The sequence below is a fragment of the Balaenoptera borealis genome (assembly GCF_965194805.1).
Source record: "Balaenoptera borealis genome assembly, chromosome: 1".
NCBI classification, from domain to species: domain Eukaryota; kingdom Metazoa; phylum Chordata; class Mammalia; order Artiodactyla; family Balaenopteridae; genus Balaenoptera; species Balaenoptera borealis.
In genome coordinates this window covers 111822009-111849808 of record NC_138860.1, presented here as the reverse complement: position 1 = coordinate 111849808, position 27800 = coordinate 111822009, and the positions used below count along the sequence as shown (strand labels likewise).

Genomic DNA, 27800 nt, shown 5'->3' with positions numbered 1-27800 from the left:
AATAATGCTTATTGTAAAACATGAACCTTATTAAAATAATGGACCAAAACACAGACCGAAATCTTGTATGACATTTTATACATTTATTCATTGCTGAGGGATACATATTAAGGTTTTGTTTGACTTTTCTGGTAGTGAAACTACATAAGCTATATCCTAATATATTTAGGGGATTGGGGCAAGTTTCTGTCTCTCTTTTATAAAATGTGACTTTTCAAACCTTACCTACTCTTGTCTCACTAGAAGCCATTCCTTTCTATCTGATAAGAACAAGCTCTTGAAGAAAGTGTTTTCACAGGATTTCTCAAGTTTACATATAAACTGTTCATTATTCAGTATCAGTGTATTTACAAACCAGGCATACCCCCACCCCGTCTTATGATCCTACTCTGAGGCTAGTTCCTGCAGGGGAGCCTTTCTCGTCCTTATCCTGCTTCCCAGCAGTCCCACTCCTTCCACGTGACCCCACTCCCTTTTCACTGCTTCTGTCATTAACAGATGCAGCCCTTTATTGCTCTTGTTCATGTACAGATCTCTCTCGCCCCCCAAATATACTTATCTGCTCCTTGAAGATAGGGCTGTTTTCATCTCTGTTTCTGTCTGCCAACATCTTGCACACTGCCTGGCACATAGTAGGAATTCAATACATCTTTGTTGAATGAATGTATGAATAACTTTATGGCTTGGTATTTAATTTTTTTTCATAATTTATTTTCAAACCATACTCAGTTTGAGTTTAAATAGTTCAAAACCAATATAATGTTCCAAGATGCTTACAACTATTAAAACAACTCAATTAAAAAATACACAACTCACAATTTAAATTCATAAATAGGTAAAATTAAAAACTTATAATCATTTAATAATGCTTTATATTTTACCTTCATTTTAGAGTACACTACTAAAGACACATAAAAGTAGAATTATCTAGTTAAAACATTTTCCCCTCCTAAGTATATTTCTAACTCTGAAAACTATTTAAAAAGTTAATAAAAATTATAGTACATATTTTTAAAAAATAAAACTGACATATCCTGCCACCAACTTTATGGGAAAATGACAGGTACAAGTTCTGGTATGTTAGGAACTTTGAAAAAAATAGATTTGGAATCATAAGTTGGTATATTTGAGTATGAAAACACAAATGGACTAAATTCTCATTAAAACTTCAAATTTCTCTAAATGTACATTTGGCAGAAAGATGAATTGTCAGCCAATATACTATATATATACACACAATATATATATCAACTGCTTACATTCCCAAATATTGAATCTGGGTGGAAAAGTTAGAAAGAAAATCTGCTCTAAAAAGAAACATAATTAAGACTTAGACCTTTATCACTGAAAATCAAGATCCTATTTCAGTTACTACTTGGCTCTGGTAGGGAACTCTGAATCATTCATTCAAAATAGAATAACTTCATTTTCCATTTCACACAGCTGTCGAAAATGATCCTTCCCGTGAATGGAAGAATTATTAGCTATTATTTGTGATTCAAGTTCTAGCACTGGCTATTCCTAAATTAATTTTCTATTATCATACTGGCACAATGTGGTCTTCATAATGTACACCGTGTGAACATGTTTTGTAAGACACCTTGGTCCTTCTGTTGACGACAGTTTCTTAGACGAGAATTCAAAACAGACTCATCACAGCACAAATTCCAAGTTACAGGACATTGTGTTAAAGTAAGGCTCCAGTGTATTTTGGACATGTAATAACAAGCTGCAGCTTCTTGTCATATTTACTGGAAAAAAACTTATACCTTGGGTCACTGGATACACAGCTCCCCAGAAAACATATCTGTTATATACACTATTGTTAACTTAGCTTTCAGCTTTAAGCAATTATTTGGTAGTATTATCACTCTATTTTATGGCTTTTTAAACATTAAGTCCCTAAATACTTGAAAAGCATTCACTATATTCTGATAGTTCACCAAAAAAAGAAGTGAATATCAGCTTAGAGAAGATAAAGCCTTTAAAAAAAATCAGTTTTTTAAAGAAAAGGTCATTCAATAACAGAAATTAAAGGTACAGAGGCGAAACAAACAAAAAATTCATTTAAAAAAGCCACACATGATCCCCTTCACAAAATGAATCTATAATCTTTCTACTTTGTCAAGAGTTGGGGAAAAAACACACAAAAAGCTCCTGCTGAAGTATGGATGTATTAGCAACATATGTTTTTTTCTATTTTCAGAATAACCTTTCAAACAATCCATTTTTGTAAGTCCAGGGTTTTAAAAAATAATAAATGTGATATTAAAGTACCCTCAAAATATCTTGGCCAATTCACTGTATAGGCTTAAATTAAAATGAGCATTTGTTTAAAGACTTACATTACATGAAAAAATGTTGTACATTTCCAAATTAAAAAGTTAACTATATACATTTAATAACATTACATACAATTAATATAAAGGCTATACATAAGGCTTTAGGAAGCTCAAAGTCTAAAGTTTTAGCAGGTAAATCAGCTGATTTCCCATTACAATTCTAATGATCAAATTATCCAACTAGTAAACCACAAAACGTTACTCAGAACAGGAAAAGAGTCTTATTTGTTTATTTATTAATTTTTAGTGTATTTATTTTGAATATGGAACCACAGATCTTTTCCCTAAGTTGAAAAAACTTGGGCAAAATTAGTTTTATACATTAGTTACATATATGTGTGTGTGTATATATATATATAATTATCTTAGTTTTATAAACCATGTATTAAAATACATGGTTTAAAAGTATTAATTGAGATACAAGAGATTTTTAAAGAATTTTTCAAACTATTTGGGTTACAGGTACAAATTTATAGAATTACAAAGACCTATAGTATATACCAAAGAGGTCACAGCTTATTTATTTGCTATTTTCTGGTTCTTAAACTAATGAGGAATTATACTAAATGATCTACAGTCTCTTTTAGCTTTAAAGTTTTGGTTATATTGTTTTGATTTTAAACAGTTAAGACCATGTCTCAAAGTTGTCTAAGTAGACAACATGATCCTGAATTAAAGTTTTCACCCCTTTTTTGGCTTTTAGTCCCTTGTTGTCAGTTACGAGTGGGGAACAAATATTGCATATTTTACTCAACTGATTCTTAATCCCTGTGCTCCCTCCTCTCTCCAGAACCCACAGTGCCCAGCACATGGTAAGTCCTCAATACTTACTGAATATTTTTGAATGAGTAGGAAAATATTAAGGACAGATCGAGAATTAAAAAGAATCTGGAGGTAACAATAGTTGCTTTTATAAAACCCCCAAACAATAATTTCAAAGCTCCTAGTCTCCTTTACGTATTTACTTTGGTTTGTCTTTGTAATAACAGCAAGAGCAAATATGGCACAAGAATACAGGTTAAATCATTACAGGTAAACTGCAAGCAAGGACAAATAAAAAAATTTAAGCTTCCATTCACATGTTGAAGAAAGGACTTTTATTTACACTACTAGTAGATCCCAGCTATTCCAGTTACTCTGAGATATAATCATCTTATCAATGACAGGAAAAATATCTTCCAGTATTTAACAACTGTAATTAAATTGCTTAGTTATACTGTAGAGTAAGAAGCAATGAATTTTTTAGAAATAAAAAATATGTATATATATTCCCCTGATGCCTAGGCCAAAATATATCTAACAACAAATTTTCTTGATTTCTACTGTCATAAAAATAAAGGAAAAATATATTGCAAGTATCTTCTTTATAGACAATTTCAATTAGAAAACAATAGTTTAATGAAAACAATATAGTGGTTCATGTGAGTGAACTGATATGGAAGCAAGAGAAATATTCAAACTTGATAGATAACATATTGTCAAATATAACTAAAGAATATCTGCCTCAATGACACATTTACAGGCAGTAATTAGATTTTTACACATCTCAATTTTATCTTATATTCAAGGAAAATACAGGTCAGTAGGTTATGATCCTAAATTGTAGTTAAAAACCCTTTCTTTTAGCTTGTAAGATGTAGCCTTTTGATTTGATAATTCCTCTACTTTTAACAATGACTGAATATCGCAGTAGCCACAGTGGCACCCACTCATGTGCTTGAATGTCAGGGATGCTTTCCTGAAGTGCTTCTTGGAAACTTGCTTCAGAAAGCAGTTCTTAAAACAAACAAACAACAAATAAAAACCCAAACTGTTAAACTTGAAAACAAAAGCACTTTACTATGTAGGTAAGCATTTAAATACAACAAAAGAAACACCTCAAAACTGAATATAAATTATATTTATCCTTAATGTGTGCTATGAATCTGAACCAGTATATCAGAAAGACCCAGACAGTTCTTTAGAAAGTATCTACACTTGTAACCCAGCCAGTTTAATTCATAATTTCTGGTGAGTGGAGCCTGGATATTTGTATTTTTTGAAGATCTATAGGTGATTCTAATGTACAGCCAGGGACAATACAGGAAAGTACAAGGAAGGAAGAAAAGTTACCCATAATCCTATCAACCAAAGATGGACCATTTCCATTGCCATGTATTTCCATCCAACTATTTTTCTGTATATATTTATATATATATGTATGTATCCATATCTTAAAAACTAGAAATCATACTGTAGTTATAGCTTAATTTACTTATTTTTTTCACTTATATTTTCCCATGTAATTAAATAATCTGTGAAAGCATTTTTAATAATTCTCCCAATATTACATTTTATAGATATCATAATTTATACATTTTCTTATTGTTGGTCAAAAAATTAGGTTTTTCCAAATATTTAGCTAATAAAAATAATACTTAATGAACATCCTTAAAATGCATGCCTGGCTATGGAACGACAAGGTCAAAGTACATTTTCTGAAGGCTTGATACATAGTATATTGCCAGTTGCTTTCCAGAAAGACTGTACTTTACAGTTAATAGATAATATTGGAGTGCCAATCTTACCATATCCTCACTAGCACCAGCAATCATTTAAAACATCTTTCCCAGTGGTTATCTTTTAATCAGCATCTCCTTGATGAAATTATTATTTTCTAATTCCACATTTATACCTAAGCCCTCTACCATTGCTCCGATCTGCTACTCCCCTCCTCACTTCCTCTTCTCCAGCCACCCTGGCCTCACAGCTGTATCCTGAAATCCTCAAACATATTCCCACCTTGGGGCCTTTGAATCAGCTGCTCCCTCTTCCCTGAGCACTCTACTTCCAGATACTCACATGGCTCTCTCCCTTCTTGCAGGTCTCTGATTAATGTACCCTAGCAGAGAGGCCTCCCCAACCATTCTATATAAAACAACAACCCCTAACCTGGGCACTCTTTCCTCCCTCAGCCAACTTTTCTCCATAGCATACACCACCATTTATCACATTCAACATTTATCTTAATTTGTGTCTCATCCCATCAGAATATAATTTCCATGAGGGTTGAGATTTTTGACTTGGTGCTGTATTTCTAGTACTTAGAACAATGCCTGGCACATAGTAGGTACTCAAATGTCTTTTGAATGAATCAGTCAATATGGAAAGATTCCACTGCAGTCAGAACCAACCCTATAGATAAGGATTAGGTGACCATCTATACAATATGATTCGGGAATGCCAAAGAACCTGCCCTAAAATGAACTGCCGTGATATTTGAATAACATCAATAGTAAACTCTCAGTAAATATTAGCTATTGTCACGTGCCAGCCACTTTTTTTTTTTAACATCTTTATTGGAGTATAATTGCTTTACAATGGTGTGTTAGTTTCTGCTTTATAACAAAGTGAATCAATTATACATATACATATGTTCCCATATCCTTCCCTCTTGCATCTCCCTCCCTCCCACTCTCCCCCTCCCACCCCTCTAGGTGGTCACAAAGCACCGAGCTGATCTCCCTGTGCTATGTGGCTGCTTCCCACTAGCTATCTATTTTACGTTTGGTAGTGTATATATGTCCATGCCACTCTCTCACTTTGTCACAGCTTACCCTTCCCCCTCCCCATATCCTCAAGTCCATTCTCTAGTAGGTCTGTGTCTTTATTCCCATCTTACCACTAAGTTCTTCATGACCTTTTTTTTTTTTTCCTTAGATTCCATACATATGTGTTAGCATACTGTATTTTTTTTTCTTTTTCTGACTTACTTCACTCTGTATGACAGACTCTAACTCCATCCACCTCACTACAAATAACTCAATTTCCAGCCACTTTTCGGAGTACTTTATTAACTCTTTTAATCCACATGTTAACCCAAGAGATAGGTAATATTATTTCCCTTCACAGGGGGAAACTGACACAGAGAGATTTGATAACTTGCCCAAGGTCACACAGCTAGTAAATGGTAGTTTTAATAAATGAAATGCAAATATCTCTTTGGAAAAGTAACATTAACATGGATTTGTTTACCAGATTGTCTAACCCTGAGGGAATGCAGCATAATATAGATTAGATTTAATGGGAATGGTGACAGGAGGAAGGTAAATAAAAAGGGGAAAGTTTGAAAGTCAGAATCACCTACTTCACAATTTTACCCTAACTGTAGTTAAACTATTACCACAACTTATAGGACAAAGAATAATGGAAAATAAACCTTTCTGAAGAAAAAGGGTAATTTTAGAACAGAGGAAGGCCTTTAGGTGACTTATAAACAAGATTCTATTTTAGATGACACGCAGAGTTAAATGTTTTACAACTTGATCACTTAAAAAATAAATCTGACACAAAGTCAGAGAACTATGCTATTCATTAACTACATACTTTTAATTCAACTATGTTAACTCTTTAGAATCAGTAAACATGACAAAATTTTAAGAGAATTGCTTCATTACAGATCAAATTGTCTGAAGATCCGTCTATAGTATATGCAGGATCAGACTATAAATTCTAATTAAAGGGTTTAGAATTAAAATTAAAAAGACATCCAAATGTCAAATTACACCAGTAAAACAAAAACATACTTCCCCCCACAGGATTAAATCTCTCTTTTTATATACATGTGCAATATATTTTTCCATAACAATGATGTATTAGCACATAATCCCCATGCCCACATTTAGATAACGTGGAAATAAAATACTAGACACCTTAGTCTTTTCCTATTTCCTTTCTTACTGGAAAAAGGATAGAGTGTTTTTCAGGTGGAGGTGGAAGGGGGTACAGGACCACCCATCAGCTGTTGGTAACAATTACAGTTGGAAGAATCCCCACGAGTAAACAGAAAAATGATATATTATTTGCCAATGTATAGAAAGTTAAAATTTCAGTGGTTTATATTTTAGAACAAATCAGCACAGCAATTCTTTGTTAGATTTTCACTAAAATGACCTTTTTTAAAAAAATGAATCTAATTACTCATGTGTGAAAGCTCTGCTGGAGGGGAGGGAAAGTCCCTATGTCCTATTCTGGTACGATTTAAATGGAAACTGATAAGAAAGTACAGTTTCAGTCTGAAATACTACAATACTAATGTTTCAAGTCAGAGAGACAGTACAGTATGGTGGGGAAAAGGCTCCAAATTCAGCCAGGACCTAGATCTAAGTTCAAACTTTGCCCTATGCCAGCTGGGTGACCTTGGGTAGTTTCTTAAACTCTAAGGCTCTGTTTCCTCATCCATAAAGTGTCTAGTTTCAGTTGCTGTAAGGATTACAGATAATCTCTCTGAGACATTTAGCATGATGCCTAGCATTTGAGAAAGAATATCAAAACTCCTCCTCCACTTCCTACAAAACAGTAAAAAAAAAAAGAGGCTGAGGCAGATTGCTAATAAGGTATAAAGTCTTAAGAGGTTATCCATAAGCATCCTAAAAATAAATTGAATCAAACCACCTATATAATGCCATCTTTTTAGAAATGAAAGTAAAAACTGAATGTTTTTCTCCAGGAATCACCTATAAAATATAATTGCCTCCAATTTTTATTAAACTAGAACTTCTACAAAAATGTCATGGAAATTTAAAACTTTCACAAGATATCTCTCACTTAACTATACCAAAAATACTGGTTCATAGAGTCTGTATATTTAGTAAGTAAAATATGCTTAGTATATTTACCTCTGCTCCCTAAGAAAGTGTGAAAAAACGAAAATGGAGCAGACTGCTAATAAAGTGTAAAATATTATCTTCCCAGCTTTCCAAGTTATCTTGTAAAATGTTGATAAAAATTATTCTACAAAAGGCAGACAAGCCATTCTCATTAATCAAATGTTTCTGATTAACATCAAGCATATGTCTTGATATTAATGATTAATAAAATACCTAATCAAATACCTATCCTAAGATGCGTAAGTTTCAAATTGAATTTTATCTGCTTCTTTTTCCAGATATTTATCCTTTTTAATTAAGTGGCCCTTTGGTGCAATCTTTGCTATACTAGACAATATTATATGTGACACTATTTAGAATATCTTAGAAGATCTTTTCTGTGTAGCTTAATATTTATAAACCTCAGCAGACTGGATGTTCAGGAAATGACCCCTTCACTTCTTTTCCCATTGGTACAAAGACAAAATTAAAGCTTTCTGAAACTAAAATAAAGGCATGTATGTTTTGAACTAACTATTAAGAATAGTTCTAGGTGACAGCATTGTACCTTTATCACTGTACACAATTAAAAATTAAATCTTAACAAGTAGCTTCTTATAAGATAAAAGCTCATGATCAATCTCTATAAATGAAAACCTCAGTCTTACCTTTTGGATCATTATGAGTCAAGAGCTGTATGTCAAATTGCTTAGCAAATGCAGTCAAATCGGGTGGCATCACACAGCAGGAGGCAAGATTAACTTGGTTACTATTTGGTTTTACCTAGAAGTGGAAAAAAAAAAAAATGACATCTCCACTAAATTAAGTACTACAAAAAGTAGAAAGCAATAAAAGGATTCAATTTTAGAACATATGAAATATCACATTCTACAATACTTAAAGTTTATAAAACACTTTTACATGTATATATTTATTAATGTATGCTGTTCTGACTCAGTGGTAACAGAGAAAGGAAAAATAGCTCTGCAAGGGGGAAAAAGCCAATATATTATTACACTATTATAAAAGTCTCATGCTCGAACCTGCCATCTAATACATCTGCCTTGGAAACTAACATGATTCTAAGTGGTATGGTTCCACCTACAAAGGAAATATGTCTTAAAGATAGAGGATCAAATACAAATGATAAGTATGTTTAATGTTGAAGTATACAATATGGTTATTAATCAGACATTTGAAAAAGAGAAGAATCAGGTAATTTCTAATAGATGCTCTAGTTAATTTATAGATACATCTCAGATCATCTAAGTCTCTCCAACAGGATCTTAGCCACATTCTGGCTATCACCAAGCCAAAGGGACAAAGGGCAACTTTTCTCTAGGGTCTTCCTGCCCATAAGAAAATGAAAAGGCTGGGGATAAATGAAAAGGAATAAAGAAAAATACAGACAGTAAACTACTTGTAAGCAACTTCCCTAATAATTTTATAGGTTATTAGGCTAGAGAGCGGCAGTGATTAATTTATGACTCCTACTCCACATCAAGTTATGTGAACAGAAGGTCTTATATATCTTTAAATAACAGAGCAAAATATTTGTTATATATGATTTTCTCTCACTTAGGAAATTAGAACCATGGACTAATAAAACCTAAAGGAAAACATAATATTTTTATCACATAATTAAAACTGAAGGAAAGAGCCTTAATTCATTTGGCTATGAATGCTTCAACACACACTTTCTAGTGTTTTTGTCAAAGCCTGCTTCAAAACTCCCATGTTTGGAACAGTCACCCCACAGTGGCATCCACTATGAGCATGATGTTTAATGGGATGCAGCAAAGACTGTAAAAGACAGGCTCCTCCTGGAGTGCTCGTGATCTAGACGTCTTTTACCTGTGCCCACTGATACAGCTGTTCCAACTGGCTTTTGTCCAGATCAGAGGTACCTATAGCAACAATCTTTTTGCTGTGGACTAAGTTTTGTAATTCTTCCCAGTAAGGCTGCAAATGCTCCAAGGAAAGATTAACTCCATCTTCAATAGGAGGTGAAGCAATGATCACAGAATCCAGCTGTGCAACTCCAAGAACTGAACAGGCTGATGTGAAGGAAAAACACAAAGAGGATAAATGTTTGTTACATAATAAAAACAAGTTGTTTCTAATGTTCTTTAAGTACCCCACTGAATTCTGTCCATACAGTTCACTAGTATTCTACATAACAGATTATTTCACTAGGTTTCATAATTTACCTGTCATTTAGAACATTTCCATCTTTTAAAAGAGTATAAAGTGCCCATTCATCTACTTGGTCTATGTGGCAGACATGTGGGTTTCTTTGACCTGCCTCATTCCTGGGGAAACTCACAACTACTAAAGGTTCCTCTTTCTGAGGAACAGGCCTCCTTGTTGCCTAGGCCCCAGGACTTTTTGGTAGCCTTTGACCTAATAGTCTATAATTGGTAGTCATAGCAAAGAATAAGCTTGAGACTCTGAAAAACTGAATTTATGGTCTTAACCTATATATTAATCTATATTTATAGATGTAGATAATCTCTTAATTTCTATAAAAATAATTTTAAGAGTTTATTTTTAATGATTATTGTTCACTCCATAGTTATATTAAAGAGCTATTTATTTAACTGCTCAATGTATATAAATACTGGAAGAATGTTTTAAAAAACACTGAATAACTATACTGCCATAGTAACCTAACCAAGTGCTGAAAATAGATAAAAATGCTTGTTTTTGTTGTTGTTATTCTTTTGATATTTCACCTGTAGTAAAAGAGTTAAGAATATGATTAAGGAGAATTTCTATCTCTAAACATATAGTTAACATTTAATTATGTTACATCTTTTACATTCCTTTTATATATTAAAATATGACCTTACATAAGTTGATGTGATTCTACAGAAGCCTTAACAGATTAGGCTAGAACTTTAAAAGATAAAATTGCAATGAGCTCATTTTCTTTTTTACCTGGACCTGAACACAAGATATAACTAATACACCTACACTAATTTAAAGTCCACATGAAAATAAAGTTGAAATTTTGCTTACCCATGTCAACTGCATTTCTAGTTGATGATGAAGAGTTTGATCCTACAATGAACAGTTTTGCTGGGTGACAAAGAAAACAAAACAGATTACTATATTTGAGTAACATTCTACTACATAGTAGTAATACTGCTAAAATACTAAGATGACAGATAATCCTGAATGAATTTTTTCCTTTCCTAGTCGCATTGTTTTATAGTTTTCATTTTAAGACCTAAAAGGATATTTCCACTGTAATTTTAAAATTATATGCTAGTTGCCAACAATAATCTGATTGTCAAAACAAAAAAGCAAATATTAATTTCCCCTTTATTAGAAGGCAGGGCAGATAAATATAGAAACTTATTCAAAATGTATATTTTTATGAATTAAACATTAATGGAGCATATTATTTTCTCCAATAAACTAAAGTCTATATAAAGCCTAAATTAGAATTGCTTATAATGAGAAGAAAATTGAAAAAAAAAAGCCAAAAAACCAAAAACAAACATACACTCCACAATCCTACCTTCCTAATATTGAATACAATCATTTTCATTTTTAGACGACATTACCTTCAAGTTCTTGGTCATATAAAGCAGAGTATATATTTTCTACTTCCACATACTTGGTTTACCCTTATGTAACAAATATTTTTACATCTCTATGCAGTATTATCTTAATTTTTTAAAAATCATAACAGTAATGTATTCACTCTAGAAATGAAGAAAATCTATAGGAGTAGGGGAAAAAAAAAAACCAAACAAACAATAAAAACTCTACCAATAGTCTCATCACCAAAAGCAATTACCGTTTAGATGTTTATGTACTCTGGATTTTTCTTTTCTTTTTTTTTTTGGCCGCATGGCTTGTCGGATCTTAGTTCGCCAACCAGGGATTGAACCCGGACCCTCAGCAGTAAAAGCACAGAATCGCCAGGGAATTCCCTGTACTCTGTATTTTTAATGAATAATTTTACGCACTCATTTTTAATGGTGAACATTATTCTGTAATTTTGATAGGGTATAATTTACTGAATGATTTCCTACTTTTTTGACTTTTAGATTAGTTCCAGTTTTTTGTTATCACATATAATGCTGAAATAAACATCTATGCTAACTTCTTGTTCAACTTTAAGCCTGAAGCATTTCCCAAGGACAAACCGTCAGAAATGTGATTATGAGTCAAAGAATATGATCTGTTTTTTGTGAGTCGTGTTCTACTTTATTTACCTCCTATTTTATAAAAGATTTGTACCAGTTTACCAGAGCACTAAAAGTTAGGAGTTGCTCTCCTAACAATATAGGATGCTATTAAACAAAACAAAACAAAAAAAAAATATATATATATTTGCTAATTTGATAGGTACAAAATATACCTGCCCAGAACAACATTAATTGGCATTTCTTTGCTTACCAGGAAAGTTGAGTAGTTTTTCATATTTATGAAATTGAGGCTTTGGCTTGATTTCAACTCAGCTTTATATGTATATATTTACTTTATGTAAACTCACTGTTCAAAAATCTAAATTTACTCAACAAATAGGTGGAGTAATAGGAAAGCAAGAAGAGGAAAATCAGAAAGGGGAATGGAGAGAAAACAGGGTTAATGAAACACCCTTATGTAAAGTGCCTGGCATTCAACATATACAACAAATTTTCCTTGTACAACATTTCTTATATTTGTCATTTCCTTTCTACTGCTAGATAATCTTCCTAAAACACTGCTTTCCTCATGTTACTTCTCTATTTAAAAGCCATCACAACTTCCTTACCAGGTGAGAGTCAATCTTCACCACTTTGCTCCAGCCTTAGCTCCTGTAATTATGCTCTGTGAACACCCTCCCCATCACTATCCCTCTGGCCATGAATCTGTGCCATTTGAAACGGTCTCCTCTCTCTGAAAGATGAGGCATTTTTAGGTAGGTGAAGAGAGGAAAGCTCTTGATACTTATCAAAAACCTCAAGCCTTCCAGGAACTGAGGACAACTTGTAAGAGCTCCAAGATGGATCTACACCATGATGAACTGCAATCAACCACAGAGAAATGTTGCTCTGATGTCCTTTCCAACACAAATAATAATGTGAAATTAACAGAAAGAAATGGGTTTTGTAGTCAGGCATACCTGGATGGATTCCTGGTTCAACCACTTACTTGCTGTATAACAACTTTCAAGTTATTTAATGTCACTTCTGCAATGGGGGTAAAAACCTACCCTGCAGAACTGCTTTGAAAATTATATGAAGAAATATAACCATAAAGTGTCAAGTACAGTGCCTGGTATAAAGAAAGATTCAACAAATGGTACTTATTATTATTAGAGTCAAAAGACAATGCCCTATCTCATCTTACATGTTCATCCTAATAAGAGTAATAATAAAATAACAACAACCACAACACAACCACAAATGGTAATAAATAACAGCTATCTGGCACTTACTTGTGCCAAGCACCATGCTAAGTGCCTCTTTTGTTATTTCATCTAACTTACAAAGAAGCCTGTGAAACAGATGTACCCCCATTTTATAGATGAGGAAACTGACCTCAGAGAGGTTAAATCATTTGTTAGCCCCAGATTATATCAGTCAGTAATCTGCACATCCAGGAATTTCAATTTAGTTAAGCTCAAGCATTTAATGACTATGTTATGCTGACTGTAAGCTGAGGACAAGAACATCTTAATTCCTTGAGCTCAGCACTATCTCTGGAAAGTAGGAGTCATTTCACCTTTGTTGAATGGGTAGAGTATGTATTTGATTTCTCTTCATGCAACTTGTTGCCAAGACTTCTTTCTCTGCTCCCAGGCAACCTCAGCCATTGCTTAGCAGTATCACACCAGGAACGGAGGGCTTATGCTGGCTTTAGGTGGGCAATACTCTTAAGTCTTCCCTTTATTCTTTCCATTTCCTACACCTTACTCTTCCTACTGCTCTGATGTCCTACAAATAAATTAATGAGAACATCATGAAGAGGTGAAGTTCTATTCTGACTCCATTGAAGTAGCCAATAGTGACCTCCTATAACTCCCTTTTTAAAGCTGACTTTAAAATTATGTTATAAAAAAATCTCTATATTTCCCACACTTAGTGATTGAGTTACTCATTACCAGAAGCAAGGAAAGGTTTAGTCCCATGCCTGACAAAACCTCACTATCATCCACTGTATAACAAAATGAACTGTAAAGGCTGGACTTTACCAGAAACTTTCATTTCTTCTCTTTCATCGGGATTTATCTTTTCTACTGCATGAGATACAGTACATTCCAAGACATCTGGAAACTCCTATAATAAACACATGATATTTACAATAAATATAAAATTAGTGTTTCTGATTAGCTATATATTTTCTATTGTCCATAACACTCTTTAGAAGCAGAGAACCCATAAGACAATAGAGTTCTTTACCTGAGGCCTAGATGGGCTTCATAACGTTTGTAAAGCCCTGAAATAAAGGTAAAGTGCTGTGTGTGTATGTGTCCATTTTCTGGGAAAAAGTATCTCATTTTGATGAGATACTCAGAGGGATGTATGATCAAAAACAAACAAACGAACAAACAAACAAATTGGGCAGTATGTGAGGAGTGAGAACCACTAACACAGTAAACACTTTTACTCAGAAAAGAAACCAGTGAAAAGTAAGTAATATTTTCCTTCTGGACACCAATATGTTAAAATACTTCCTATATATCAATCACAAACATTTTAAGCCAAAACATATTTTTTTCTGAATGCAATGGAAAAAAAGTAAAGGCCAGTCCAATGCATAAAAATGAGTAGTTAATGAGTGAAATGATAAAATATTAGTACACATAAATCAGAAACATACTAACTCACATTTACAAGATTAAAACAAAGTAAACGGTGAGGATTTTCCCATGATTCTTGAGCATATTACAATGCCTGGCACATATTAACTATTTACAAGTCATGCACAGAGTGAATGGTCACTTCAGAAAAACAGAGACAGACAGAAGACATTAATTAATGTCTGCCTAGCAGCCACAGAGTTACAAACTTGCAGTATGCTCAAGGAAACAATTATTTTCAGCATATGTCCTCTTCCATACTTTTTAAGTAGTCTATGTAATCTGTTACAAGCCTTTGGCTAAGTTGGATTCCAAAGAGTGGTTTACAGACAGGTGTTTTGTATATTAACATTTATGATAATGGCCATATACTGACATTCAATGAAACACAGTTCTTTACTGTTTCGTAAGAAACTGATGCTTAAAAAATTATTTTTAGTGGCTATATTTTGGGTTATAGTCTACCAAAGCAATCTACTAACCCAAATTGTTTGATAGTCATTCCTCTACTAGACCAAATATAAACTGGAAAAAAACGCATTTTGAGAAAACTGTGGTGGGACTCTTAGTAGCTTGTCTAGTTGAAGAGTTGACTAGAGTCAGATTTTCTCTTTCATGCTTAAGCCTACTGGGTCAGACTCTCATCTCAGCAAATCAACCACAATAAGTTTCATGCTAATTGCCTATCTGACTTCCCTATCAAACCTGAGGAAGTTAATTTCCTGCTTATTACATGATTTCTTCATTCACAGTTCACTCACCCTGACCAAATCTGTGCTAATTTGGGAACTCCACTCATTCAAGGTCTTCCGGATACAATCTCGAAGCTGCAAAAGAAATGCATTTTGAAACTGCTAATCATACGCTACACTTTTCTGTACTTCTACAATAAGACTACACTAGTCTGTTAAGTAGGAAAAGGAACATATCAATAGGAAATACCATACAAAAATTTTAATTCTATAAGGTTTTTGCTTCCTTTAACAAAGATTGATTTAGACCCGTTTTTATCCTACTCTTAATTCTCAAATGTTCTTGACCTAAAGCAGTAATCTAATTATTTAAAAAGTATTTTTGTACCAATGAAAATTTAAGTAAACTTTTGAGATGTAAAAGCATTCATAAAGAAACAAAAAAATTTTTCAAGAATAAGGTTTATAAATGGAGGAACTTCAAGCCCAGGCAACCTGACTAGAATTAACATTAACCACTACGCTATATTCCTCAAAGGCAAACAAATGATTCTCTAAGTGTGGCCAAAGAAATTCCTACATTAGACTCACCTGTGGTGTTTATTAAAAGTTCAAATTCCTGAGCCGCATCCTAGACCTCCTGAATGACTTTCTAAAGGCAGCAGAACTTTCATTTTAACAAGCGTCCAAGTAATCAAAATGTACTCTAAAGTCTAGAAACCACTATCTCCCTATCTTGCAGAAGTCAACTTGCATAAAGTCAGTCCTTAAGTCATTTCCTAACAGTTAGGTAGACCTTCGATCTGTCTTCAATGTTTTCTTATATAAACAAACAATTTTATTATGCTAACGTTATAGTATTTTGTTAATTCATTAAAGTGTCTACTTATCTTTTATCTCTTATGACAGTGTATTTCCAACTTATTTAATAGTGGTCCAAAATAATAAGACATACACTAACACAGTGAGTAAGGACCTACATACATATAACAACAAAAATTCATAAAGCAGTATTTATGCTTACTACATGCCAGATACTCTGAGGGCTTCTATTATGAGTTAGAAAAAAAATACGGGGCTTCCCTGGTGGCGCAGTGGTTGGGAGTCCGCCTGCCAATGCAGGGGGCACGGGTTCGTGCCCTGGTCTGGGAGGATCCCACATGCCGCGGAGCGGCTGGGCCCGTGAGCCACAACTGCTGAGCCTGCGCGTCTGGAGCCTGTGCCCCGCAACGGGAGGGGCCGCGATAGTGAGAGGCCCATGCACCGCGATGAAGAGTGGACCCCGCTCGCCGCGACTGGAGAGGGCCCTCGCGCAGAAACGAAGACCCAACACAGCCAAAAATAAATAAATAAATAAATTTAAAAAAAAATACGCTTCTCCATGACTCACTGAACTGATAACACACATGGGCCAACACTAGCAGTTTGAAATCATTGCCTTATAAATACCAAGGGCACAGTGCTTTGCATTCTGTGGACAATCAATGAAAAAATAAATGAGTAACTAGAAGTACAGCACTGAATTGCAAAAGCACTTTCCTAATACCAACAACAGAGATTAAACTTCTGAACTCACTATCTGATCTATGATTGCTTATGATAAAAACTGACACAAGCACTTTATTGCTTATATCTCAGTACAGATAATTACAATGGACAACTGGTTTATCAATTTAAGAGCTCAGAGTCACCTATTTAAGATTTACAGTCTACAACAGCAATTCATGTGCTAGCCACAATAACCCACATGAATACAATTTACAGGGTCTATATCTTTATGAAAGGTATATTTGTAATCAAATTCAAGTCAGTAGATAAAAATAAGTTGATAATCATTCTAGACAGAATTACAAGTCAATACTCTTTGAAAAATTAATAAAATTTGAGGCAGCAGGACCAACTAGAAGTTAACAATTCTATCAGGAGTGCTATGGCTCAAATCATGGGAGAATTTTTAGAAATTTTCCTCTGGAAGGATGGTTAATTTGCATAAGGCTTTCCTGATGAATTTCTCAATTCATGAAGATAAGTATATTTTCAGAGTGTTTGCTCCCTTCTGTCAGGACAAATCATGGAACAGCCCAATGTTACAATAATATGATAAATTCACTGACTATATCACAAACCTAGTGATTTTTAATCTTTTATATGTTATCTATATTGACTGAATACTAACCTTGTACTTTTTTGTTCTCTGCTCTCTTCATTCTTATTAGACACACATCACATAGTATCATGGAAGATGAGTGTCATGATAATTTAGTGTATCATTAGATCTGGGGTTGTATAAGAGTTTAAAAAATGCTACATGATCAAATACCCTAACAACAAATAACTGGTCAAAATAGTCCTATAATGGCCCATTTTAAAAACAAGACTTGATTTCATAAAATTCTAGTGAAGCAAAAAATCTCGGCAGAGATCATAGAATAATTAAAAAAAAAACAAAAAACAAACATTAGACTAGAAAAGACCTTTTAGGAAATTTAATGATCTCTCTCTACGCAATGTGCAAATTTTCTCAATCATGAGTGATTTAGTCAGTTTCTTTATTCAATGAGGTTAAACTGTTTCAAGTAGTGTATCCCAATTTAGAGCTCTGGTTGCTACAAAGCTCTTCTTTACATAGAAACAAAACATGCCTCTCTATTCTAATCAAGCTGGCATGTTTTCTCTACATATGCTATCATATCTTCAAGTTTTCTCAAACGTTTTCAAGTTTCTTTAGTTTTGGGTCCCTCTTATGCAGCGCCCAAAGTAATATACACAAATCACAATTCATCTTTTGAACGATGTTTCTTAAACTGTGGGGTGTGACTCATTACTGCATTAAGAAATCAAGTTTTTAAAAATTAAAGTAAGAGAAAAAATCAGAATACACAGTATATAGTAAGGGTTAAAATCTTTTCATGAAACTCGTGTGTTTGTGTGTGTGTAAACCATGAATTGGACTGCCAAGGCAAAATGCATTTTTTTTTTTACTGGGTTTTCAGTCAAACTGAAAACGACTACTTTAGCATGTGTTGAGTGAGATAAGAGAGAGAAAATTTCACCCAGTATTATTTACGTGCAAAATACTGTATTGAACCATCAGCCCTGGAGAAATTAAAGGTCTAGTATAAAACACAGAAGTATTTATCTTTGGGAGAAATAGCACAATTGAGGGTGGTTTTAAAAAAACAAGAGAAACAAACTGAGGTGCATCCTGGACACAGAGTATGGTATGGATTCTGATTCCTACTAAAGTTACAATCAAGTGCACTGACAGAGGCGGCACTCGGTGTGAGGATGCACCTGCCGAATTTTTAAAGACGCTGTGCCCCCAACAGTAGGTTCGGATGCGACATCGCGCCGACAGCCGACCCAGCCTCCTCCGGCGGGCGGAGCCCAGGTGTGCGCCTCTCCCGCGACCACTGCGCGCACGGAGCCCGACCACCCGCCCTCACCTCCCGGCGCCTCCCCGCCTCTCGGAGCCGCCCGGTCCGGCCCGCGCGGCCTACCCCGGGAGCCCCGCGTCTCCGCCGGCACGCTCGCCACCCTCACCTCCTCGCTGTGCGTGGACGGGCACTTCTTCCGCAGGCGGCCCCAGTTCAGCAGGTTCCCCGTCTGCAGGTGCAGGGTGCTGGCCCGTGCCAGGAGCGCCCCGGCCGCGCGGCTGTCGGTGCCCATGGCAGCAGCCGACGGACCTGGCCCGGCGGCGACGGGGCAGCAGGCGGGGAAGGAGGGCCCCCGTAGGACGCGGCGCCCGAGGCCGGAGAGCAGAGCGCGAGGCTGCTCGCCCCGCGCGGCGGGACCCTGGCCTGCGCTCGGGCCCGAGGGAGGCCGGGAGGCGGCAGGGCGGCGGCGGAGCGGCGGCCCGGGAAGGACGCGCTGGTGGCTGCGGCTCCTGCTACTGCGGCCGCCGCGGGAGAGTTGACTCCCAACTGAAGAGTCGTTTCCTGGAAGACAATGACTAAGCAGAAATCGCGGCGGAGAAAGTGCTTCGTAACCGTTACCCGTCCCGCAGCAGGGCGGGGGCGCGCAGCGACCAGGCTGCAGGGGCGCCGGCCCGCGGGTGACTAGCCCTCGGCCTGTGGCCGGCGTGGCGCCAGGCGGAGGGCTGGCGCGAGGCGGAGAAAGCAGAGAGCTGGGGGCGCGCGGGGCGGGGCGGGGCCGGCGGCCTGGGGCCGGGCGCTTGGCAGGGCTCCCCCTGTCGGTCAGAGGGCGGCGCGCCACCTCCACCTAATACCTCAGACTGCGCTCGAGGTCTCACCTCCCAGCCGACCGGCAGTCACTCTGGTTATACCCCTAGACATCTCTTTAAAAAGAGAAATTATGGGCTTCCTTGGTGACGCAGTGGTTAAGAATCCGCCTGCCAATGCAGGAATACACGGGTTCGAGCCCTGGTCAGGGAAAATGACACATGCCATGGAGCAACTAAGCGGGGCGCCACAGCCACTGAGCCTGCGCTCTAGAGCCCGCGAGCCACAACTACTGAAACCCGCGCGCCTAGAGCCCGTGCTCCGCAACGAAGCGTAGCCCCTGCTCGCCGCAACTAGAGAAAGCCCACGCGCAGCAATGAAGACCCAACACAGCCAAAAATAAATAAAGAAATTTAATTTAAAAAAAGAGAAATTACTGAGGCATTGAAATACTAGCCGGTTTCAGTTCTCAGAAGCGAGCCTTAACGTACAAGGGCTCCTTTCTCCTTCAACTTTGCTTTGCTACCCACTTACTGGTTCATTTCCTTTCTCAAGGGCTTTCTCCCAAAGTGCTCATTTTTCTTCAAGTCCATTAATTAAAGGTCTATTGATTCACACTATTTGCTGGCCAGAGTGTGAAGTCAAAGAATAAGACAATCTCTGCCCTTGAGAAGCTTAAACTCTAGTTACAGATACAAGGCCTAAGCGTATGAAACAATGAGTAATAATATAAGAATATCGTAGTTTCCAGATGAGTTCAGATTAAAGAGAACGCTTAAACCGGTGAGATCAGGGAAGATATGACCCATTCCCTTACAGGTGGTTGTGATTCTTACTCCTATTAAATTTCATAGGTAGTAGACTTGGTATGAACCTCAAATTTAACATTTATTGAGCATTCCTCAACAAATTTTTGCTTTTGTTGAGAGTAATCAGATATACTAAAAAGCAAAATGATATTAAAAAGAGATGAATTCCAGTTAGTAAGAATTAGAGGAGGGGTGTAAGAGGTTAGAAATTGAGCCTGATCTTGAGTAAATATTTGTAGGCTGAATGAAGGTAAGAATTCATTGAAGATAAGGGTAATCCCAGAAGCAGGAACAAACATGGGCTATTTTAATTAATGTAAACATTTGATTCTTATGCTGCATTTCCTGTGGCATCATTTCTTGACTTCTTTCGTATTCTCTAGTACCACACAAATAATACTTGAATAAAGCTTAGAGGTTATACCTCCTAATCTATTAAACTTACCTCCTCGCTGGCGATTTATATAGCACACTGGTCACTGACATAAACCCGAATGGCTTGCATCAGACTTTGCCAGGTACTGGTTATTTTAACTTAGACAAGTCACTTAGTCTCTGTGTTTCACTTTCTCCCAGTCTCGGCAGATGATAGTTTAAACTACATGACATTGCTGATACTTGACTATTTTTGATCTACAGAAATGTCTAGTTCCCATGGTTCCACCTAATACAATATCTACTACATTGGGTAGGTGTGAGGAACTAATGAGAGAACTTATGAAAGCCCTTAGTACAGTACTTGGCTCATAGTAAATGTTCAATAGGTGAGAGCGCTTAGAACTAACGCCTCCGGTCTTTCCAGCTTACAATCCAGTTCTCACAACACTGGCAAATTCATGATGTAATTCACAGCAGCATCACGTCATGTTTTTAAAATTTACATTTTTAGGGGAATTCCCTGGCGGTCCACTGGTTAGGACTCTTGCTTTCACTGTGGGAGGGCCCAGTTTCCATCCCTGGTGGAGGAACTGAGATCCCGAAAGCCGCAGGGCACTGACAAAAAAAAAAAAAAAAAATTTACATGTGTGAACTCCTTTACTCTTCACAGCAACTCAGATAGGTAATTTGTTGAAAATCTCAGGTAGTACTGAGTGTTGGGGCCTCAATCAAAACCTAGATCCTCCATCTTCAAACTCCTTACCCTTCCATACTACAATTTACTTTATGCTACATAAAGTGTAGTTATTGAGGTAATTTTAATTCTTGAATGTGTATGTGCATGGTTTATATGCTTTTTGTGCTTGTACAGCTTTATTTTACAATATATTATGCTTAATGATACCCTTGCCATGACATCATAGTTTTGGGAGAAAAAACCTTAATCGTCTAAATTTATTTGGTGACAAAAACAGGGACTGCAAAATCAGAAGACTTTTACTATATAGTTATTTTGAATGAGTCTTTTTTCCCCCTGTCTATGGAAGAGGAAAAAACGCTCAGTATACATTTTGGTTTTAGATACTTGAAAATTCTTCTGCAAATACCTGTAAATACGAAGAGTCACTAACATTGACTGCCCTTTTTTCATTCTCCTTGACCTTTCCAGGATCTGATACTACTGTCCACGCTCTCCTTTAAAAACCACTCTCTTCGCTTAGCTTGAAATAAACTACACTACATGTGAGAGTTTCCTCACCATGTTTGATCACAGAACACTTTTAAAAATTATAATGTGTTGTTGGAAGCCCAACAGAGGCTCATGAGCTGTGTTTAGATTAAAACAGACAGCAAAAAATGGTCTCGTAAATAAATTGTTGTAGGAAGTGATCACATTTTCATTCATAGTCTATATAAGAACAAACAAAATTTGAAAAGTAAATTTTATTTCACCTTATTATGGGACCACCTGGTACCTTTCATGCTTAATCAGGTAAAATTGATTTAAATTCTCAAATTTTGTTTTAATTCTTAAAATTAGTGTTACCACATTCAGGAGTCACTAACTGGATCATGGCCACTCTAGAGGTGAAGGTTTTTAAAAGGATTTCTCTAGGATATTTTTGAAACCCAAATTGTTTGGAAATAATACAACGGTCACTATCTGTCACACGATTTGGAAGAACAGACCAGTGGTTTGGAATAGAAAGAACATGAGCAAGTGCAGAGGAGTGGAAACACCCACAGCATTTTTTTGAAGATAGGAAAGGGAGGCGCCTACCTTGAGCAGAAGTACCCCTCAGAGGTGAAGGGAATGAGAGTGTGGTTAATGGAAGACCGTTATCAGCAAGCTGGGGCTTTTGGGTGTAGTTTAAGAAGACTTTGACCTTGAGTAAAGCAGAGTCTTGACTCCAAGAAATAAATAAGAAAAAAAGAATCTATATTTAAAATAATATTCATTTACTCAATAGATATTTCTTATGTGTCTATTATAATACTTGTCAGGGGGCTTCCCTGGTGGCGCAGTGGTTGAGAATCTGCCTGCCAATGCAGGGGACACGGGTTCGAGCCCTGGTCTGGGAAGATCCCACATGCCGCAGAGCAACTAGGCCCGTGAGCCACAATTGCTGAGCCTGCGCGTCTGGAGCCTGTGCTCCGCAACAAGAGAGGCCGCGACGGTGAGAGGCCTGCGCACCACGATGAAGAGTGGCCCCCGCTCGCTGAAACTGGAGAAAGCCCTCACACAGAAACGAAAACCAAACACAGCCAAAAAAATATATAAATAAATTTATTTTAAAAAAAATGTCAGGTGCTGGACTAGTCACTACAAATTTAGGGTGAGCAAAGTGTGACTCTATCCCTGTCCCCACCTAATTTACAGTCCAGTAGAGGAGGCCGACTTTAGTCATATAATTGCAAGTAAATGTAAAATTCTACTGTGGTTGTTACTATGAAGAAGGGGCACAAATATTATAAGTGTACAAGTGGTATGTAAAATGGTAGTGGGAGTGATTCAATGCCAAGAGACGAGTGTGAAGACTCTGGTAGTCACCTAAACATAGGTTAGTGAGAACCTGGCCCACAGTGAATGGAGGCTGTGACGATGCATCGAAATGGAATAGATGTGCCTTCATTTTGCCCCAGTTAGTGGAAAGGAGAGAAATCAGGTTACCATGGTGGGGTTAGAAAAACCGATAAGATTTACTTAAAGCAAACAAAGTAGAAAATAGGGCATGGAGAAAAGTCAGAGAGCCAAAACGTAGCAATTAGCCTTTAATGTTATTTTTCCATATCAATAAGAGGACAGAAAATCTGATGAAATCCTAACACTCTCTGGCCCTCATTTATCACATCCAGTTTTCAGGTGTGTGCAGTCACTTTATGGTAATTATCTACTACTTATCAGATTGTGGATTATAGGATGTATCCAAAGGAGTGATCTATTCATTCATATAGACAGTATTCCTGATAGTACAAATCAAGTGCCTGGCACGTGGTACGTGCTCAATAAATATTTGTTGAATGAATAAATGAAGGAATGAGTGCTATTTCTGATGATTTGTTTCAGAGCTGGGATGAGTGTCCACATATTGGCTGTTCTCTGAGGTCACAATCATCCAGATAAATCATCCTCATTCTGCCACTGCTAAACTATTACTGTAGCAGCTGGAACCTAAGGGAAAGAAAGGGCCCGAAGCAATCCCCTCCTTCCCATTCTCCAACCCTGGCCTCACTTGCCCCTGTCCCATAACTCTGCTGGGGAGTCTAGGCAAAGGAGGGGAAAACAGCCCTTTCTAAGAGAGCAGGCAGGTGGGCGATTTCAAATGGGTTATGCCTGATAGAAAAAGGGAAGTAGAATCAGTCATTCACAGGCCTTATGATGCACAGGACCACAACATCCCTGGAAAATAAATGGCATAAATTGATTTATTCAATCATTCAGGAAATCTTATTGAATATCTAATGTGTCATCTAAGAACTTTTCTAAGGGATTTGGACTGGCTCTTCAAGATAGAGATGTTCCTTAATTTTAGTACATAAGACGTATAAAATAAAACTTTAAAATGATTTCAAATAATATTTAAGGCTATGAAGAAAATGAAAGGATATTGTGATGGAGTGTGTGGGAGATTGACAATCTTTATAACAATGCCTATAATCTGTTCGTTGCTATGCCCAGGCATTGTGCACTTGAGTTGTACCATTATAGCTTCAACTGTTACGTCTTTCCATTACTGGGAAGAGGAGATCTAGGGTCAAGTTACTTCTACCAAGGAGAGTGAGCAGATTTTTAATGAGGCTGTGTAGAGTTATTTTTCAGAAGGTCAGAAGGCCGCACTTTCCTGAGAGTTTCTCTGGTTTTCAGGTAGGCCTCGCTCACCTTCACAAAGCAGGTTGGACCCATTCTCCTGATACCAGACAACTTGGCAAGAATTCTGGGCAGCAGGCTCCTGAAATTCCAGTATTTCACTGTGAGTAGGGCACAGCACCCACAGACCACCCTGGTAAAATGACCAACCATCTTCTGGAAAATCCAGACATGATGTTATCTAAAAATGAGGATTAAATGAAATTCTGGTCTTTAGAGTCATTCAGAACTAAGTTTCGTTTCCTTTCCTATCTCTTTCTTTTAAGGCATGGACTCTGGAGCCAGACTGCCTGGGTTGGAATCTCAGTTCTACCACTTAGCAGCTATTTGACCTTGGCCAAGTAACTTAATATTCTGTATCTTGATTTCTTCATCTGTAAAATGGGTACAATTATAGTACATTGCTCATGGTGGTGTTGTGAGAATTAAATAAGTCAAAGCCCATAAAGCTCTAGAATAGTGCCTGAAACGTGTTCAATAAATGTTAGTTACATATGTGTTTTTTGTGTGTTTAACATAAATGTGAATACACTATTATTTTATGCAATTTATTTTAAATTTAATTATATATATACATGTATATAATTTATTGAATAATTATATATACATATATATGTATGTAGGTCAGTGCATAGATTTCTACTTCATCTATATTTTAAAAACCTTGCATTCTATTATATGAATATACTATAATTTATTTATTCTCAGTATTGACGCCCAGGTAGGTTGTTTTCAGGTTTTTACTAGAATAAACAAGGTGGCCATAAGCATCCTTAGTACTTGCCTCTTTATACATGGGGGAACATTTTTTTTGCATAGATAACTAAGTGTTGTATTGCTGTCCTGAAGGGTGTGCTTATTTTCTACTTTAACAGCTACCGCTGAACCAATTTACACTCAAATCTAAATTGCATAAGACTACTCATTTCCTGCCATAATTTCCAACACTGAATATTATCAGTCTTTTCAATATTTGCCAATCTGATGGGTAGCAAGTGGTATCTCATTATTCCTTGATTACTAGTAAGATTTTTGTTGTTTTATGATATATTGTGATCATACTCTATATAATTTTGCATCCTTTTAAAATTAATATTGTATCATAAGCATTTTCCCCGTGTTATTATATTGAATTATTTTCTAGTCTCTGTTAACACTCAGACAAGAATGTTGCTAATTCTTGTTATTTTTTTTGGTCTTAGAACATGTTTAATCAAGGCAGCTCTCACATATCTATTGACAGTATATAACCTCTTGAGACAAACAAGCTTTTATCAAGAGGTGATGTAGACAGTTAAAAAAATCCACAAGCCAAGTTTCTTCTCTCTTGGTTCCTGTTTCTGTAGCAATTCCAATGGAGCATGTTAGATAACATCGCATACCTCTTCATAAAGCACTGGAGGCTGCCATCCAATTACTGAGTTGGTGGTTTGCCAGTGGGACACAGACCACAGTGCCTCGCAGCTAAAGGAATTCAGTGCCATGTTATTTGATAATGTGCTTTGTGGTGAAAATCTTAAATTGCCACGTAATCCCCAAATTCCTCCTAGGGTGCCTTCCTGTATGACATAGCCTGCAAGCGCAACACTGTAATTAATTCTCAGAATCCCTTGCAAGCTCTTATTCTAGGTACAAATTAGATTACATAAATTCCATGTACTAGTTTTGGATTTCAAAGGTAGAAGTGCGACGGAGAGCATCTTCCTGCATTGTCAGCTGTTGAATTTTGCTGCAGCCATGGTCTGATGTCCTATACCCAGCTTTGCTGGGGTCAGGATGTCAGGGAGGCAGTTAGAGCCACTTTCTGATCCCTGGATCACAGTGATGATGATTCCATGGCAACCTCCTGATTGCTCATCCTTCTTATTGTGGCTCAGGAGCAGCTAGCTCTCCTGGAGAGATAGCTGAGCAGTGTCACTGTGTCATTCCTAGAGACCCGGTCCAGAGCTTGTTTGTCCCACCTTCAATTTTGTAAGCACCTAACTTCCTGAATTAAATATCTTCTGCTTAAACAGAGTGGTTTCTGTTTATTGCAATTGAACCCTGACTGATACCATTTCTGTTCTTATAATCAAATTTAAAATGTGTTACTACTACGAAAAAAATGCACTACTACGTTGAAAATGTAATATAAATTTTTTTCTCATCTCTGGCAAACAAATATCACTTCATAATTTTTAAGTATACATTGATTACAAGTGTTTACACATTTGGGCAAAGCACTAACTTTAGTTTGCAATTATACCCACAAAACCACACCCATAAGTATGATACACATATTTTAAAATTATTATATGAAAATATAATAGTAGAGTTCTAGAAAGATTAAAAATAGGGAAAAACTCAATTCTGATGTGCATTTTTGAGGGTTATATTCATTGATAGATAGATGAATGACAGATGATACTAGCCAGAGAAGCATGTACTAGAATGGTTGGGAGAGCAGGAACATTGCATCAGACAACCTTAGTTCAAACCTTGGCTCCAACACTTGCCAGAAGCATGTGTTTGGGTAAGTCTTTTATTCCCTTGAAGCCTCGGTTTTCTCATCTATAAAATGGGGGTAATCCTAGCACCCAACTCATACAGTTGCTATGTAAATGAGAGAATATATATAAAATTCTGAGCATGATGTCTAGCCTATATAGCTCAATAAATGTTAGCTATCGTGGAAATAAACTACTTTTTTTTGCATGATTTACTTAGAAAGTACAAGACTATTAGGCCAAGGAGTCTAAGAGTTTCTGGTAAAGAAACTGTACTTATTGGTTTCTAGTTTTAGTTATTTCTATTTATTATTTCATATGCTCTATGGTATGTTGGCCCACTTCTTCAAAGAGTCATCCAAAATCCCTGAGGAAATACTAGATGATGAAAGAAATTACCTTTGAATGTCTTTGAAACTTGTTAATACTTGCTAATTCTGTACAAGTTATATTCAAAATCTGACTAGCGTTGAGCCCATTTTGGGCTTTCATTAAATCGTGGCTTGCTGGTTTGGGGACTGGTGGACATTAGCAGCAAGTCTACGCATCAGTGCGCAGTGGAACGTGGAAACCTAGATTCTGCCTTAACTGTTCCTGATGATGCCTCCACCCCAA

General features: G+C 36.6%; 1 protein-coding gene across 1 annotated transcript; it reads right to left on the bottom strand.

The window, feature by feature from the left end:
- Positions 1-61: 61 nt before the first annotated feature.
- GCLM (glutamate-cysteine ligase modifier subunit) lies at positions 62-19579 on the bottom strand. Its single transcript, XM_082386128.1, has 7 exons — positions 19007-19579; positions 15533-15598; positions 14163-14247; positions 10991-11050; positions 9824-10026; positions 8638-8752; positions 62-4118 (listed from the first exon to the last, which is right to left on the bottom strand). Exons 1-7 carry the CDS (start codon positions 19130-19132, stop codon positions 3949-3951), a joined length of 825 nt encoding a protein of 274 aa, XP_082242254.1. The 5' UTR covers positions 19133-19579; the 3' UTR covers positions 62-3948.
- Positions 19580-27800: the final 8221 nt, after the last annotated feature.